This window comes from Hetaerina americana, unplaced genomic scaffold, assembly GCF_022747635.1.
Source record: "Hetaerina americana unplaced genomic scaffold, ioHetAmer1.1.p SCAF_10, whole genome shotgun sequence".
Taxonomy (NCBI): Eukaryota; Metazoa; Arthropoda; class Insecta; order Odonata; family Calopterygidae; genus Hetaerina; species Hetaerina americana.
Window position 1 is genome coordinate 74259587 of NW_027286070.1, and position 19837 is coordinate 74279423.

The window sequence follows — 19837 nt, forward strand, 5'->3', positions numbered from 1 at the left end:
TTAAGCATTCTGTGGGCATTCATGTTTTAATTCATTCGGATTGAGAAAACCAACATTTTTGGAACAAGATGGCGGCCGCTTACTTTGCAAGCCAGTGTAGCTGCTGCAATATTACCCTTAATTCTACAGACAAAGTAATTAATGGCGAATTATGTTCACGCTTTTTTCATTCTAAATGCAGTAATCTGAATGATTGCACTATCTAACATGGCGTCCCATATCGACATGCTGAAACAGGAAATGATAATTTTAAAAGATTCTCTCGCAACGAAAAAGGTTACTAACGTATGTAAGGGTGTATCATTTGCTTAAACCGTAAGTCAATCCAGAGAAAGACTTCGCTTCAGATAAATCGACCACCAATCGGACTAAATTTAGCAGTGACTTGATAGGGCAATAGGTGCCAATCTCGAAAAATGTTTGTGTTATTCCCTCAATCACCGCCGTGCTACCTTGTATTGCTGACGAGGAATGTGAGAAAAGTGGTGTAGAAGAACTTTCTGTAGAGGGAGACGATGGATTTGTTACTGTGAGCCACAAACGTAGGCGCCGTAAATCGCCGATCATCGGAACATCCGCGAAAGAATGCCATCTTTCGGGGATCCCTCGTCTTTCCCATCTCCATGTGTGGAACTTCACCTCCGATACAACAATTACCAAGTTGGGAAACTGTCACCAAAAAAAACTAGGCACTCCCTACTCTATCACGACGTAGGTATAAAAGCCATATCCATACCCTAAATTTAGCATCCAGGGCCCAGTGCAGTCACCAGATTCGCCCTTTCACACAAAAAATAAGAAAGTACTTAACAATATCTCGTAAACTAGAACATTTTTTTCTAAAATATGGCAAAAAACACTACACCTCTTTCCTCCATCGGCAACCTTCCGCTTACCCCATGCTCATGGCCTAGTTTAGGACCCAGGGCCCACAATCGTCACCACAGTCGTCCTTTCACACGAAAAAAAACAAAGTACTTCACAATATCTCCTGAACTAAAACTTATTTTTTTCAAAAAATTGGCACAAACATTAAACTCACTATACTCTATCTGCTGCCTTTCGCTTACCCCTTGCTCCTGCCCTAGGTTAGTAACCAGGGCCCAATAACGTCACCAGGGTCGTCATCTCACACGAAAAAAAACAAAGTACTTCACAATATCTCCTAAACCAGAACATTTTTTTCTCTAAATTTTGCCATAACCACACAGAAGCACAACATATACTTTCGGTAGTCTGTTCCTTACCTGATGCTCATGGCCTAGTGTAGTAGCCAGGGCCCACCAAAAGTGACTACGACACGAAACTGAACTTGGCCCACTGTGAAGGGTTATCTCAGCTGATTTTCCAAGAATTTAAAAATATCTTCTTAACTAGCACATTTTTTTCTCTAAATTTTGCCGTAAACACTAAGCACAACATATACTTTCGGCAGTCTTTTGCTTACCCCATGCTCGTGGCCGAGGTTAGTAACCAGGGCCCAATAACGTCACCAGGGTCGTCATCTCACACAAAAAAAACAAAGTACTTCACAATATCTCCTAAACCAGAACATTTTTTTCTCTAAATTTTACAATACAGATTAGGCACCACATATACTTTTGGCAGTCTTTCGCTTACTCCTTGCTGGTGGCCTAGTAAAGTATCCACTGCAATCTCAGTAGGTGTAGAAGGTGTGAGCATTTCCCAAAATTCCAGTACCCAATTCATGGGAGTAATCCTGCATAGAAACATGTCTTGGGAGGAACACATTTTCAAATTACGTAGCAAATTAAGTTCCATATGCTTCCTCATTAAAAATATTAGATATTCTGTAAATGTAGAGGTCCTTCTATCCATTTACTGCCGTGAATGTTATTCTTGTGTTACTTTCAGTACCCTCTTCTGGGGTTCCTCTCCCCATGTGGGCATAATCTTCATAGTCCAAAAGAGGATTATACGTATTAAGAGCAATGCTCCTTGCAATGAACCTCTCTTCAAAAGACTTGGTTTATTACCAGTACCTTGCATACATATATTTAATGTCATCTTACATGCAAAGGGTAATATTTCCCAGTACAATTGCAACCACAATTACCATAGTCACTAAACAAGGACCTGCACCAACCATTCGTCAGGACATACACAATACTGCTCATGGGCCCAAAGAAATGGACCTAAGGTTATTCAATAAACTTCCCCAGGAAATCAAATATGAAACAAAAGTACCTGTTTTCAAGAAAAAGCTGTTCAACCTATTACAAAATAATATGTTCTATTCTGTAAATGAATTACTCGAATCGTTGCTTCACTTAATTCTGGCTTTACCAATTAATATGTAATTATACTAGTGTATTGGTGTGTGTATATATATATATTGGATCTCTTCTAAAATTGTGAAATTTATATCTGATGTGTCCTATATTTGTGTATGCATGAATATGCAACAAATCTCCGGACAAATAACTGTATTATTATTATAACATCCCAGTGATGGAATGCTCATTTTGATAGCTACGAATGATTGCCAACTGAAGGGGTCTAAGGTCCAGATTCAGGTTGACTCAAAGATGAACTTGGCCTATGCATTGTATTTTGGGGATTAATTATGAATATCTGTTTTTGTTTGCTATCTGCTGGGAAAGCTGAGAGACAGTTTTTGTGGTCTACAGCCAGCAATGGCAACATCCGATAGAACCCAATATACTGTTGGGATTCTTCTTGACGACACACAGTGGCTGAAATACTGCCAAATGCCATTTTCTACTCTAAAATAGTTTAAAAAATCAATTGAGCCCATTGCATCAATTCCCTCAGAATGTGTTATCTTCTTGGCTAAGATATGCCAAGGGTTACAGTGTTTCACAAGTTTGAGTGGTTTCAAGAACACCTCACCTTAGTGGAATGTGTCGTTTTAGTTCAATTCAAAATCACTCTTGACTTTCTTTGCCATGCCTGGAATGATTTTCTTTGCATCCGACACAGAGTTGCAAAGTTTGTGCAAAGCAGACAATTACTTGTACCCAAATAAGTGACCATGGACTTGATGTTCATATATTCTGTATATGTGAAACTGCAAGAATCATTCGGTTCCACTCCTCCAAAAGTGAATAAATACTTTCTCGAGACCAGTGTGATTGTTTCTTGTGCCCCAGCAAAATTATTCAAATCCTAAGTGGAGAGTGATGCATTAAAAAAGGATTAAGGAAGTTCACATTTCTGAGGTCAGTTTAGTATTACTCGAGGGTATTTAGAGGTTATGATGCATCTTCTGTTCAGTTTGATGTCAAGGTTGACTTTTCGACTAATGCCTTTTTGAAATACTACATAGGCTGGGATTGGGCGTATTTCATGATGGCCCAACAACTCTACAAGCCTTTAGAAGTTCATTTCCTTATCTTGAGGGTTTAACTCTTCAGCCTTTTTGTTTGGCACTCCGTTCTTTACCGAAGTCAATTTGGATTGTTACAACGTTCTGACTGCAACCCACTTTAGTTGCTGCCTTAGCTTTGCATTACAAAGGGCATGATAAGGCTCTTTAAAGTGCGCTTGCGTCATTGGTTATTATTTTGAAGGTCAAAACCCATGGAAATACAACTACTTTGGGGAAAATTCCAGTGTTCCTTTCCATTCAACAGGGGAATGGTAACCATCCGATTTTGAATGGTCTCCCATGCCATCATTAAATAAAAATCTTCCACACATGAATACCTTGATGAGCAAATGTAGAAGAACATATCCAAGTGCAAGATTCATAACGTGCTAACCGTATGTGTATATATATATATACATACACACTGGCTGGTGATCAGGTACCAATTCCGAGGCACTTTTATAGAAATATTTAACAATATTGCAAAAAGTATATTTTAAAATGCCAGGACTTCCACATGTATTATTGCCAATGGATTATCATATCTGTATTTACAAGGTCGCACCCAAAAGTGGTAGGACTGGTTTTTTTACAAGAATTTTATTGACGATATACTTACATCGACTTAATAATCTTCAAAGCATGCTCCTTGAGCCGCTACACACTTAGTATAAAGTTGCTCCCATTCCCTGTACGCCCGCTGGAAATTTTCTTTGGGGATGCCGTTGATGACCCTCGTCGAAGCCTCTTGAAAGACCTTTATCGAGTCAAAACGTCGTCCCTTGAGCTGTCTTTTCATCAGGGGGAAGAAGAAGAAGTCCGGTGGTGCCAGATCGGGAGAATAGGGCGGGTGCGGCAATGCCGTATTTGGCCAGGAGCTGTCTGACGACAAGCGCACCATGGCACGGCGCGTTGTCATGATGAAGCACCCAACAGTTTGCGATGGCCGGTCAGCCAAATCCTGTGAAATAATGCGTTGGACGTTGGATGCAGACAGACCCAACTGGTCTGCAATTTCTTCACTGGTTAAGCGTCGGTCTGTGTTCAGCAGTGTCCTCACTCTGTCCACATTCGTGTCGGTTCTTGCCGTCGACGGCCGTCCGGAGCGATGGTCGTCTTCAACGAGCTCCCTACCCTCTTTAAACGACTTGTGCCACTCAAATACTGTGGAACGGCTTAAGGCAGTGTCCCCATAAGCCTGCTTGATCATATCGAGGGTCTCAGTTGCCGTCTTCCCGAGTTTCGCACAAAACTTCACGGAATAACGTTGCTCTAAATTCAGATTCATTTTGTTTTTCGACACAGACAAAAAACTTGCTTCACTAAAAACGGTGTCCTCACTCAACGACAGCCCGCAGGCGACTGAGGTTGGTGTAGGTCAGTTGCTAAGAGCCCCCTCCACCTTGCCCTGCCAAGCAGACCCCCTCCACCACTCCGTTCGCACCAGAGAAAATCAGTCTACCACTTTTGGGTGCGGCCCTGTACTTATTAGTTTTTGACACTGTTAAATTCAATGGATTACAAAAATATAGTCTTTTTAAATCATGAGACTAAAAATAAATGGATGTTAAAAAATAACTCAGTAGATAAAAAGTTAATACTGAAAAGGATTGTAACAATGACAAAATAATGAAACATGTAATTGAATGAAATATGTTTTGTTACATAGTTTCTTTAAAATTAGTTAATGGTCACTTGTCAAGCTTTTATTTAATTTTATGATCCAAAGATTGAGGCTATCAAATGATGTTACATTAAATGCTATTGAAACATTTAACATTTTGGCAATGAAGTAACTAATACATCTGAGCAAAAATTGAATTGCCTTCTGCAGAAATTCAAAATCCAGGAAATAGAAAACCCAAGAACCAAATTTTTATGCAGCCCTTTATGTAATTAGTAATCTGATTAAGTAATTTGGATTACTGCCATAAATGCACAGATAACATATTGATTACTTTGAAGGCTATATTTCTAATTCCTTGAGATCTAAATATGGAGGTTAGATTGATTAAAAATGATGGCTTTCAATGCATGATTCCATCAAAAAGAGAAAAATTATTAATACATGTGAGTTTCAATGACATATGATGATTACAAAAAAAGACAAATGTGATGCATAGCCATGACAAACTAAAACACTTAAAAAGGCTTATTTTTCATTATATGACCTTTCAAGGACAAAATTGGTAACTTTATGCTGTTGGGGTGGGCCGTGGTAGTCCTAGAGCATTTGACTGCTGAAGGAAAAAATCATGTAAAAAACTCCTTGGGCCCCTGCAACTCCACCCTAGCTATGTGATTTTTTGGGGTACCAGATCTTCCTGGGAAACCATAACAGGCACAAGGAAAGGAACTGGCCCCCCTACCCTGACGTGTGAATTTCACACGCCGTATAAGGCTTAGTACTGGGTGAACTCTGCCATCACCCATAACAAACCGACCTTCGGGTTGATTACTGTGTTAATGGTTTTTCATACTGTAGGGGGCCTTTGTCAAGAGCTTTGGACCTCATGATTCATTGTTCCAAACCACATTTAACCTGCCTGCCAAATACAGACAGGACAGGAGCACCACGGTTAAGGCATGCAGGTCCAGAATCCATCTGGATCTGACATTGCTCAACTTTGATTTAAACTAATGGAAACCTGTGTTTCAACATAGTTCGGAGCTTGCCCAGCACCAAATAAGAAACATGAACTTTGTCCAATAAAAAGTAAAAATGAATATAAAATGATATCCATTACTAATAAAAGCACCAATAAAAGCACCTGTGTTTTAAGACAACTGAATACTGCCATAAAAAACTTTGCTATCACCACTCATTGTGGTATCAGAACACTTCCAATGGTTCCATATTTAACAAATGCCCATAATAAAGTGTACATTTAATTAAGTATAAAATATCAGCAATATTATTTAGTTTGAGATAGAACTTGATTCATCATTATCACATGGGCTGACGGGTTGTTTGGCCACAATTTTCTCTGATGGATTTAGAAGAGGCAACAAACACTACCACTCCATGGTGACTGTGAATACCATATGTCGGTTTCATGCACATGCCAGTTAATGACATATGAACTGATTGTGGCCGATTGTGTGCGATTTCATTGCATGAATTTGGAATACATTACGAGGATGTGATTTAAAATTTCATAAATCCATTCTCCGATTGGCGAATTACAAACAGCCTGGAAAACAATAAATTGGTTAACATTTCAATAAAAACTAAGGGCAGCTGAATAATAAACTGCCATCTCCACATTTTATTTATTTTTTACGTGCTGACATTCCATAGAGGTAAAAATGTCACGAAACAAGATATTTTACATTATCCATAAATGGCACTTCATATTCCCAACTAAAATTCCAGGTATAAACATTTCAGGATAAAATAAACTTTATATTCAGTTAAGAAATTTTTTATTTAAATAAAAATAGAGGGACTATATGGGGCAGCTATTATCATTTGTATGCAAAAATCCTCAAAACTAGAAGCATGCACATGCAACGAGGCAAGTGCAAACACTATATTGTTGATATGAGAGTAAAAAACACAATGCACAAAAGCCTAGTTGGCTGCTTAGCTGTGGTGAGACCACCCCACTACGGGTTTGGTGAGCTCTTACATGACAGCAGGGGCAACACCATTTGAATTAAAGCTACAGAAGAGCATTTGCACCACACCACAACAGTTGTTCTTATTGGCCCCCAAACACCCCCTCTACTTCACTTGTCAAATTATGTCTCATTTCTTGTATCAGGCATTCCAATGAGAAAATCCCTTCAGAAGAATGATGGGATAAATCCACTCATCTACTGCACAGTCACAAAATGAATATATATCATCAGAAAGCCGTCACACAACGATTTACACTCTCTAACCTTATGTAGAAGTCTAGAGATAAGCAGTTATTAGTTCTTCACTACTTCAAACACACAAATAAAAAAGTACAGGAAATTTATCATTTACTATGAAAAGATATTAGGATTCATTTATATTTCTCAGGTTAAAGGCATCAGTAAAGAAGACATTATACAATAATGTTGAATGAAGCAAGCAGGTACCTGCAACAATAATATTCATAAACTCTATTTTTGTAAATATTTAGAATTAAAATTTGGCAATTCATCCAAGGACAAATAGTGATTAAATTCCTCCACACAATTTTTCCTTTTAAAACTCAAACTTTTGTCTCAAACTTCTCTTTATAATTATGCATTTAAAACAATTTGAAAACATAACTTGATTCGCCACAAGGAGATAGAAACTCCTTTAAAGGAAATATTTGCAAAACCTAACAGAAAAAGTAAAATTTCTGTTTGAGTTCTCTACTCAATATTCAATATCACATACATAGAAAAATGTACAAAATACAGCAATAATCCATGACCAGCAAATATTTTTCTTTATTACTTATGGAAAAGTTTATGATGATTATTCGAGAGGATTTAGTTTTTTTCAACTATTTTAATAGGGGTTAGGAGGAGAATATAACGTTTATAACTCTTATATTAGTATCAACTATTTCATGAAAATCATTACCCATACCTTAATGTGTCATCACTTCTGATAAAACATGACAAATTCTGACCCTATCAATAACATGTAGCACTTGAATAAGCTAAGGCTATGGTGGAGAAAGTCCAGAGTACCACTCCACGACAACTTCGAAATAAGGACAACTTAATTTCAAAACAATAGGTGTCATCAGAATAAGTTCATATTTCCAGATATTCTATCAAAATATATAGACTATTACCTCAAATTACCATGATGAGTCACTCAAATAATATTAGCTCTGATTTCCAGATGAAAACCATTCTGATTTGCAGATAGATTCTATGCAAGTTAAATATGACCATGCTAATACTTAAATCTGTATCACAAAGAAAAATCAAAGCCAATAGCCATCGTAAAAGGACCACACGGATAACATTTAATGAAAAATGTAGCACCCTTAAAAATGAACGATAAATCTGTGAAAAGACATCATTCAAGCAGTGAACGTGAATGAATGTTGACCACATGCTATGTACAAAATATAATTTCATCACGATTCTATTAAAAAATTAAAACCTAACCACAGTCTATATAAGGCTAATTCTGAAATAGATAATGTATTAGCAATAAGCCATTTATGGGCTATGTTCAACAGAGGTAGCCCATCATATGGTTATTATTGCCCACTTCCAAAAATAATTATGGATCACCCTAAAGGTATCTTACACACTTTAGGCACAGCCAGTAAATCAAGAGAAGTAGGTGACGATGGAGTCTCGAAAGACATCAGAAATGAAATACACACTTCATCGACAGAGTAGGCAAGCAATGAACTTCCCCCCCTCCCCCACTTCCTGTTCCTCCCAACTGGCATGTTCACACACACTGTTCTCACATACACACGCAATCCTTCTATGGCTTCTTCCCTGAGACCTACGAGGGCAGTGGACAAGAGTAATGGAACTATCCAAATAGATAATATATTTCTTTATACACGAGTGAATGAAGGTTGGCAACCACACATCCTCCTCCAGCAGGGCTCAGATGATGTCACAGTGGACTTGCTCTTGAGCTCAACTCTCACATGCTCCAATGCGAGGGGAGGCCTCGCGCAACACTTTGTCTAAGAGAAAAATTCTTTGTGACGCATGCCACCATTTAAGGTCTTGAACCTCTGGCTGCTTCTTCGAGTGCCCGCACCTTCATCTCACGCTCTCTCTGCTGCTGCCTGTAATTGAATAATTTGGGCATTTACAAATGGCCTTGAAGACAACCCAAGAATACAACCATTCCTCACTTAATGAATGTGCAGTTAATGAAGTGTCAATAGAACAAGGTTGGCACCAGATAACACATGACTAAGGCAAGATGGATGTTACACTGGCTAACATTTAAGAATATTCAAGTGAAGACTATTGGAACAGACAACAATTAAGATTATGAAAATGAAGGATATTGCACTAGAGAACACATGAAGACAATGGCAGTCAACACTGCTGGTGACATAGTCTAAACGATGGTGAATTAGCCCCTATTCGCCATTGTTCAGGTTCAGATTGCATCTGAATAGTTCTTTCCACGTTGATCATTCCTGCGCCGCATCTTTAACTGTTTGCAATTTCTCCCCATCACTACAACTCTCATTGAGTCATACCCTCCTCCTCTTCCTTCTATTTTACTTGAACTTTCATATACACATTATCTCCAGTACTGTGAGCCACTTTTTAAAGCTTCTACATATTTCTCCATAGAATTTCTGTCTGCACATCAAAACACTGCAAATAAAACATTTTCCTTATTTTTCCTCTGTTCTAGATCAATTCTCTGGGTGGTTGTTGTTGTTGTTGAATCAATTTTTAGCTACTTTTTTCACTTTTGGATTCAAAACAATTTTTAGCCTTAAATATTTTCTCACTCTCTCAATTTTATTAACAATTTCTGCAACTGACTTTCACTTACTGCCACTACCCTTTGATCATTCACCTATTTTACAATATTCACTTTCCACATCTAATTATTATTCCATTCAAATCTTCAGGAATTCGTCCATCAGTTCTTCTCAGCGACTACTGAATATTCCTGGGGACATGCAACAACATTATCTCACTCCCGTGCCAATGAATCACCTCTTTAAATTTACACTCACCACTCAAGACTTACTTTACTTCATTTATGCAATCCCTTACTAAGTGTCCCGTATTTCAGCCCATTCTTAAAGTTATCTTTATTAATGCACTCCAGTCCACCCAGTCAAGAGCCTTTTTACACTTCCTATGAATCATTTCCTTTGGGTGATTCCATTTTAGCCACTTTGAAACATATTGTTTAAAATAATTACCACAAAATTACTTTTTCATCAATTCATATTCACCTGATACTAGTTCTCCACCTCCTCACTTGACTTATATCAAGAGTATCTAATTAATACCTGCCCCGTCTCTCCTTTTACATTTTCTAATTTCCCCTAACATTCATTGTCCTCATCTTCCAAGTTCCTACTCTTATGCTGTTATTGCTCTCCAATTTGTTTTCACTTAAAAGCATGGATTACCTGGGATAATGCTCATCTGGAGATCTGGTCGCGAAAATATTTTACCTCCAGAAGGTTTCAGCACAGGAATTTCCATGGACCTTTTAATGCCATGGTTTCCCGTTGCCTTCTGCATCATGTGGAGCTGTCCTACAATTACATTGGGCCATTTTTGGCTTTTTTACCCTTAACCCCAGTAGGCATTTGAAAGATAAGTACCCCACTTCCCCCATCTTGCGTAATTATTGGCACTACCTCATTAATACATTAAACAGCCATCTTTTTCTAAAAAAAGAAGAAAAGCGTTTTTAGGTTTGGTGGAAGCATTTGTCACTATGATTATTTACTGATCCCTTCAATTGCATGTTCATACTGAAAAAAAGTATACTACCATGAATTTCAACTTGTTTTTTTTTTACTTTAATGGTATCAGAACATATTACATATTGCAATTAAATAAAATTTTAGCAAATTTTTAACACATTAAAATATTGCTTAAAAAATTCTAAGTAGCTTAGCATTTGAACAATGCATTCTTTGATGATCAAGGATGATTGAAAAATTCTTTCTCCATACACAACGGGCAAAATAATGCAATAAGAAACAGATTGAAAGGTTCCTCTACTCCCTCACTCCCATAAGGATAGGTAATGAAATAGCACACACCCCTGCCTCCCCCAAAAGTCTTAAATAATTTAAGGGCAGCCCATATGTCACTGGCCACTCACTTGCTCATCCAATTAACAGGGTTATTTCTCACCCCGTGGGGATCTCCTTATTTTGGGGGATCAGCACTGAAACTCAGCCCAGCACCGAGTCCTACAGAAACTCAGCCCTCAGTAATAAACAATATACCTTCATAATAATCATAACAACATATGTTGTTGGTATTCAATCAATATTAATAATAATGACAGGATTGAATGCTACTGCTCTTAAGGGCAGTGAAGATTGTGAGAAGACTATTATGGTGTGCGAGATGAAAAGGCTTCATGGTCTCTGGGATTCCACCGTGTGGATTGTTTTTATGTACAACAATTTCTTCGGCATTCCAGCTGGCCGGGCCAAAAATCTTGGGTCTGAAGATTACGGCCGTGATGCAATTGAAACTGTTCTCCCTGAAAAACAGCACAAACGCCGGGGAAACCTGGAAGCCCTGACTGCCTCTTGCAAGTCAGTTTCTACATCATCGTGCAAGGAATATTTACCATTATTTTTCAACTATTATTTAATAGGTGGAATAAGTTAAAACTTTCATGGCACTTAAGGCACCTCTTTGACAATTGAGGAAAGTCTGCTCAGTCACTGAGTGGCTTAATATGCATATCAGACCTATCCAATTATCAGGAAACTCAATTAAACTAAGAAGGAAGTGGGATGATTCATCTCTCGCATACAATTTTCCAAACCAATATTGCGAAGAAAATATATAGCATCTTAATTTCTTGGATTGGACTTATGATCAAGTTTGATAAAGTTAGCTAGGAGGAAAAAACTTATTCCCTTGATGTTAGGTTTAACCCTGATAATACTTATTAACATCACAATGTGGAGTATTTAATAAATTTTGGCCAGGATTCAACCATTCAAATAGAAAATGGTGATCTAATGTGCTTTACATGGTGAATCAATCTTGTTTTAAAAAGAATAAACTGAAAGTTGGGGGATGGAGGGGGAGGTAGGGAAGATATATCATTCTTGCTCACAGAACTTCATCTAAGGACTAAAAATGAACCTCCTTGAGAGTCATTCAAGAAGTATATCATGATAGCAACTGGTCAGTTAAAAAAAATGCCAATACTTTCATGGTATTGGGTAACACAAAGAGTAAACATAAGGAGGCACCATCTAAGCAGAGTACCAACCTCAGGTATTCCTCGTGCTGTGCAAGGAGTGAGGGGTGGAGTTGTGCTGCCGAAGGATGTGGCGGAAACCTCTCTCTCTCCAGCATCATTTGTCTCTGGAGCTGTTCATGGGCAGCTGCTTGAGCTGACAGCTACAAAATTTCAACATCAAACCAATTAGGATTATTGCATCAATATTTTAAAAACATTAATAAGTCCTCAAATGCAACTAATCTGAAGACACCATTCAATGAGACCAAATTTTAACAGTTGAATGCCTTTTAATGATAAAAATCAGAATTGGCAGTGCTGGCCAGCAGGGCAACTTGTCCTTCCTGCCATCTCAGCGTGGTGGTGCAATGGTGACTCTTCATTGTAGGGAATAGGGGTTGGATGACGAGGGGTTGCGTGTGAAACAAGCCATCACACTTGGATCGTATTGTATGTTCCTCGTCGGGTGGTGTTGATGTCTATATACATTTTGCCAAAGGGAACCCCCTCAGCACTCAAGTTAAGTTGTGCTGTTCAGCCTCAGCTAAATGCCAGAGCTCTTTGCCTGAACAGCATAACAATAATGGAATAATTACATCATCAATCACTCTTTATCATCGCATACTTCCACAACTGATTCCTGAATCAATAATATTTCTTGAGCCACAATAGGAGTAAAATAATGACTTTGAATATGTTAATATAAAATATAACGAGATGTATTGTATTAAAAATTGATACAATTACATCAGGGTAACTGCAACTATGCAAACTTATTACAGATTCAGGAACTTTTACAATAGTTTTATAAAAACAGATGGTAAGTGATTATTAGATTAGAATGACTGGATGAAATATCATTCCACAGTCATGACTCCTACTTCATGGCTGCCGGGACACAATGAGAATGGCGTTGACCATTAAATAAAACACATACTATGGTGGAATGAATAGATGATGCTAATATTTTTGTAAAACCAGAATGGAAAACATCAATGGCTTCCAGCACTTAGAATAAGCTTTTAAGTGACCTAATTAAGTTTCTCTTCAATGATGAATTTTAATCCGTCAAGATGTGTAATGTTCGAAGCTAATTCCATTATAATTGCAACCTTACCAAAATTATGAAATGCTACCAACAACCATGATTTTATCTCTGTTCAACAATAACCATATTTAATTAATGTAGCAACTTTCCTTTATAACTTATAGATATCAACTTTTTGCAATGGTACACTCCATTTGAGACCTTACAAAGAAAAATAGAACCTTCCCTGAAAATCTTCATAAAAATATTTCCCCAATACATATTTAACGAAACCATGTTCCGTAAAGTCACAGTCAACATTTGGTGTATTATTTTTTTCATTGGGGTCCTTTTTTATTTTTTTCTTTCCGTTGAATTTCAAGGAATACTTTACATTTGAAAGGAGACCTCATTCACCTGGCTCTTACCTGTATCACAATTCACAAGTTTTTGTCCATGGCAAACTTAAACGACATCTATACAACACTGTTTTCACAGTTAAAATTAGAATTTAAACTCAGACAATGACATTATTAAAATTCTTGTTGAAACAACATAAGCCCCAAAAATATATTAAATATCAGATAGCACCAATTATACAACAACGCAATGCAATGCAACAATTTACATACATAATTGTAAGAACCAAGGCTACTTCTCTGGGTGCCAGAGCAGGAGTCTTCTCCAGGACAGAAAGTTGGAATGACTTTTGAAGTCCTTTGGCAGTGTTGCTTCGTGCACATAAGAAGTTGGGAATTTTTGGGAACATAATGCAGTTTACTCATTGAAGGATTATTTGGATAATGAATATAATAGTATTAAGTTTACTCTTCAACTCTGATATGTCACTTATCAGTTACCTGGATATCCTGACTAATAAATATTAACATAATATTATATAAATAAAAACCAAACTAAATCATAATATTATTACATATTTTCAATGGATTCAAGGAAATATAAACAGCACTTCAGATGTAATCCTTACTTGATGTGCCAGCTGATCTGCGTATGGACGACCCAATATATCCGTAGGATGATGCAGACCCATTGCAGCTGCCGCTGGATCCCGCGGAGGAGGAAGTAAACTTGGTCGCGGGTAACCGCTGGCAGCTATTGAGGCAATCAAATAAATATGTCAGAAATTTGTGTCATGAAGGAAACGCAGCATGGATTTACATTTATTTCACTTCCTTTGCAAGCAAAATAAACTCATTAAACAATCTTTGAAATTCACACATTACATCTATGCCATATTTTCATCTCTTTTCACTATAAGAATAACATTATTTTTTTACATTTTCTCCTTCACTCACTCATCAGTTCTTTAAATCATGTGCATTCATCTGGAAACTTATCAATCATCATTTAAAACCATTAAACTCATACTTAAAAGAACCTAGAGCTGAGATTATATTTTCAAAGTGCATACTCTATTCAAAAAAATGTCTGGGCATGATGTTTCAGCGTAACTCTGATGAAGAGTTCCCTAAATAGAAACGCGGCACACTTTCTCATAAGAATTATCTAATTAAGTGACATAGAAATATAAAGAGTAAAGAAACTAATATGAAAATTAACTTTATCATTCAAATTGGCTGGAATGGAACCTAACATAATAATAAAATAATCCATTGCAATAATGTGAAAGAGGTGAAGCGAAAAGACTTGGCAGTCAAAGTTATAGAAGAGAGACAATTTTATGTACTCTTAATGGCAATATTCATCTGACACCACATAATCTAGCAACAACTAATTTAAACCTCCACAGCCACAGCATGTTTGAACTTGCATCTTTTTGGGGCGTGAGGTCAGCAATTTATCCCAACATGACAATGGTTGGGAAAGGTTATAAAGTGTCGCCAAACAAACAAACCACAGGTTTACGCCACAGTGGTCACGTTCCAGGTGAAACGAACGTGCGAAGCCAGTGGTTATCATAACAAACGTTCACCATACCTGCAGATGCAGCTGCTGCTGCCGCAGCCACCATCTCTTGCTGTTGCTGTTGTTGCTGTTGCTGCTGCCCAGGGTGCAGGTGGAGGTGCGTGTGAGAGTGAGCGTGTGTGTGGGCGTGGGTGTGAGTGGAGGGCGCGGTCGGGGGGACGGTGGGCGAGGCCGCGCCTAGGAGAGACGGAGGTGGTTGGGGATGGTGCGTGGGGGTCCCTGGTGATGCTGGTGGTGCATGGGGAGGAGCGACCGGCGGCGTGGGGAGGACTCGGCCAGGGGGTAATGGGGAGAGGTGATGATGGGGGTAGTCGATGGGGGAGAGTCCAGCAAACTGGAGGCGGACCACGGGGTCCAGCATGGCAGTGTCCAGAAGGTGAGGGTAGTGAGAGTGTAGGCCGTGTGAAGGGTGAGGTGGGGGGCCCAGAGAGCTCGTGGGTATCCCTGCAACAACAGACGAGCCTCCGCTGTAGAGACATCCGCATTTAAACAACTTCCCTTAATGGGGTCAGCTCAAGAGGATAATTTCATCTCACTTAGCTCGTACCAAATGAAAAGATTGCCAATGATCCTTGAATAAACATTCAAGGGAGATTATTCCACAAGCCATTCAATCACAACCTAAACCATTGGAATATGCTCATTTTTTTCAGGTTCAATGATAAATATCAAACAATGAATTCTATTATCACCATCATCATTTAGCTCAATGGAATTTTTGATTAAATTCATTTTTAACAGAAAAAAATGCCAAGTTTTAAACAGCATTAATAATTCTCATATTTCACTAATATCGTTAGGTAGAAAACTATTAAGTTTCTTCGATGAACAGATTTTAACATTTGTTTTAATCTGCAAGGATAAATATTCTTTAAAAGCACCATATTCTCAGGAGAACAAATGTCTTTCGAATATTTCCCAGTAATAGTATAAGTAAGGAAATCTAACATGATTTTTTTAAAAATTACGATTCAACTGCTGGTAATTCCTCCTAAACATAATTAATAAATAGTAGCCTCCACCAATCCACCACCAATGTGTCTCGATGTTTTACTGATCATGTGATGAACCGAGTGTAGTAGTGAGAACGTGATTTAAGTGTAAGCCTCCACCATGATGCCACTGGGCAGCAGCCATACCAGCAACAACGACAGCAGCTTGATAAGTGAAGGTCATGGTTAAAACAGAACAAAGATGGGCAAATTGGAAACAAGACATGAACTGTAATCACACAGATGCAATTTAATATCAGGTCAATCAGTACAATATAATTAATAAGTCACACTGAACTGGTATTGTATTAATATAAAGTGTTAATCATAAAAAAAACAATGTTAGTTTTATCCTTAAAGACTACTAGTCAGTCTACCAACATGATATAATTCAAAGATTGAATAAATTAATATCTCATATGAAACTAGTTAATATATAATAATAAAAATATCAATAATAGGAAATATCATTTGCTGACACATTATTATTTTAAGTTGTATAGACATTAATAATTGACGTCCTCAAATGAATTATTCATAGAAAAGTACAGACACGACTATTCTACTATTCACTTGGAAAAACGAAATAAAAAAATTGTGTGATTTCATCAAAACATTTCTTAACTGCTTTTTTAAAGTTAACTATAAAGATCACTAGAACAACAAAAAAATATCATTCCAATTGAATGCTGGATCCAAAATTATTTATATTATATAGTATTATAGAAATGCATATGGACTAACTACTAATTTAAAGGAAAACAATTCCATTTATTATATTATATAAAGAAATTTTGTAAAATTTATTGAGGAATGCCAAGATAAGCTGGACATAGTAGGAGAAAATACATTGCAACAACTTGGTCAAGGAAGAATGAATCATATGGTTTAGCCTTCATTTAAACTCAAGGTCAGGTTAAAAATTTTAAGTCTGATATTTATAAGAGCCCATTTACATTACAGAATGAAGAAGACCGTGTTGGATATCCTTTCAGCCAAATGTGGAACGTGGGCAAATAATGGCAGGGAGTTCCACTTTTCAACCAACACTCTGGTGGCTATACAAAAACATCTCTGACACTACATCATATTGCAGACACTATGTTATATTCCAACAGTTAATGCTTACAATTCTTTCACTGAAATATAATATGGTCAATATCACATTTATTCCTTAACTAACACAGCAATGAAGTATCAAACCTTGCTTAAAACTTAGCATTCAGCAATGCATTACACTAACAATGAGGTTAACAAAATATGATTAGTACCAGTATTTCACTTCCATGATAATTAGTTTCCATACTTCAAAATATTTTCCATAATATGAATCATATTAAACAAACTAATCTGAAGAAGTAACTTCAAAATATTTTAACAATCTTTGAATATTATTATACTATACACAAACAACACATGGCACAGACAGTCATATGGATTCGTGCATGTATATACATATATTTATGCATATATACATGGAAAACGGGGAATCTCAAAGCATACCATGCAAAGCAAATAAGTTTAATATGCACTACAATTATCAATTTAGTGAGGATGGGTTTCAAATTACATTTGGTTACAATTTGATTACATTTTAAACCACGTTAAAACCTTACATGGGTCAATTCAAAATGCCAACAGGAGAAAACACAAGGAGTTTTGCCATGACCTTTTAGCTAAGCCTTTTTTTTTTAAAGCACAACATCCTAAATGTTTCTGATCAAATTCAGACAACAGGAAATGTGATGATTGTTATAAAAATGCAGGAATAATTTCAGAGGCAAGAAAAGTTAATCAAAACTTTGACCATAAATGTACTCTACATTGATGACTTTCAAGTTTAAACATGTAAAACTATGTAAATAGCCTATAAACATTGTGCTAATGTGTCAGGCATAGGTAATTTCTGGCTATTGCAAAAGCAACTGTAGAAATGTGAATCACCTGCTCTAAAAGAATCACCTCTTTAGCTTTTATTTCAACATGTGTACACACACAAAAGGCTGCACATCCACAGTGACATAATATACTACCAACTACTGCAAGGGTGTGAGACGGGGACTTGTACAAGAAGGTAGTATATAAGAAAGCATTTAGCCAATAATACATACATATCATTCACTTTTATGTGAAAACAAATACAATACTCTACACCACTTTGCTAAATGTTTGATTAAATAGGGTAATTAAAAGCCGAGACTATTCTCAATTAAAATATGGGGTAGTTCCTTTTTGTATTGCATACTTTTTTGCCAATATTATTTCAAGCATAATAACAATGACTTTTTAGAGCCAAAACCTATTTCCAAGACACAGAAAAATTAGTCTTCAAAATCATTAACATTCTTTGTATGCCTTTTTGTAGGTATTGTAAGGGTTTAATTGAAACTTGATGGACAATGCAGTTTGATTTCCTATTTCTCACATAGTTGACTGACTGTTTAACTGTTGGTCCCAACATTTGATAAGTACTTTTGACTTTTTGAATTGGTAACAAGATATTACATCACAAATATATGTACAAAAGCAAACCATTCTTGGATATTTTAGGCTATTGTGGCATCATACACAGGTTTAGGTCACTATCAATTAGTTCTGCAGGTATTACTGATATAGCTTGACTGACATCACCAGAAGGCACCCCCCTGTTGTTATCATTGGTACTCTACCCAGTCAAAGTACGTTCTGGATGGACACAAGCTACACAACAGTACAATACCATTGCAATGTCTCTCCCAGAAAAACGCAACCTGACATCCATTATTACCATTAGACCCTCTTCAACTCTGCATACTTCCTTCCTCCCTTCATTCCATCTAACATGCCTATCCTATGTGTATGTGTACCCCTTCCTCGTTTGCCTCCAAGTCTCCCCTCTACCACTGTCCACTCTTATCATGTACGCTGAACCCCCTCACTTTATTTTTATTCTAATCTTAGAGATCAGATGATTATGAGGGGAATTGAAAGTATTGGAATTTTTGCACCCCCAGAGAGAAAATTTTACAGTTTTACATTTTCCAGGGCTCTCTCTTTTCAGCAATGAAAAAAGGTTGTTTCATGATGTTGGCTCAATTGAATCTTTCATGAGAAGTCACGATAAGGGGTGGGCACGTTGTGCATCTTTAGCTGCTTGGCTGTGGTTGGATGAGTGAGGGTGGATTCGGGAAGGTGGAGAAGGAATAAGGGGTCAGAATTGGAGACATTTGATGTTGAAAATGAGTCCTGCAATTGACATCCAATTTCCCAGTTTATTTCAGTTCAATTGCTCTTATGGTTTGGTACTATTTAAATACGTCCAATGATTACTATTCTCAACTAAACAGCTGATCCACACTTAAGTTACCAAGGTTAGAAAGAAATGAAAATGAGGGGAATTTAGGAAGCATAAAACAGCGGTTAATGTTCAACTTTGAATGAAGTTCAGTCGTAATGGTAGAGTAAAATTAACATTCTTATCACTGGATACAGCAAATCTTAATGAAAACGCTCGTCTGTTAGTTTACCAACGGTGCAAAACAGTTTTTATTTTCCATTCATGTATAAATGAAAGCTTTGGACTGCAAGTGGGTGGATGGAGCTAAGTGCATCTCCTCCCCTCTTGACTTTGAAGTGTTCTCATGGTGCATTGCTGATTTTCCTCATCA

General features: G+C 37.2%; 1 protein-coding gene across 1 annotated transcript in view; it reads right to left on the reverse strand.

Moving 5' to 3' along the window:
• Positions 1–6611: 6611 nt before the first annotated feature.
• Gug (arginine-glutamic acid dipeptide repeats grunge) overlaps positions 6612–19837 on the reverse strand; it is a 60044-nt gene continuing 46818 nt past the window's right edge. The window contains exons 16-18 of the mRNA XM_071598885.1: positions 14240–14364; positions 12255–12385; positions 6612–9087 (exon numbers count right to left, since the gene is read on the reverse strand). Of these exons, the coding sequence (XP_071454986.1) occupies positions 9018–9087; positions 12255–12385; positions 14240–14364 (326 nt within the window). The 3' untranslated portion in view covers positions 6612–9017. The remainder of the gene's footprint in view (positions 9088–12254; positions 12386–14239; positions 14365–19837) is intronic.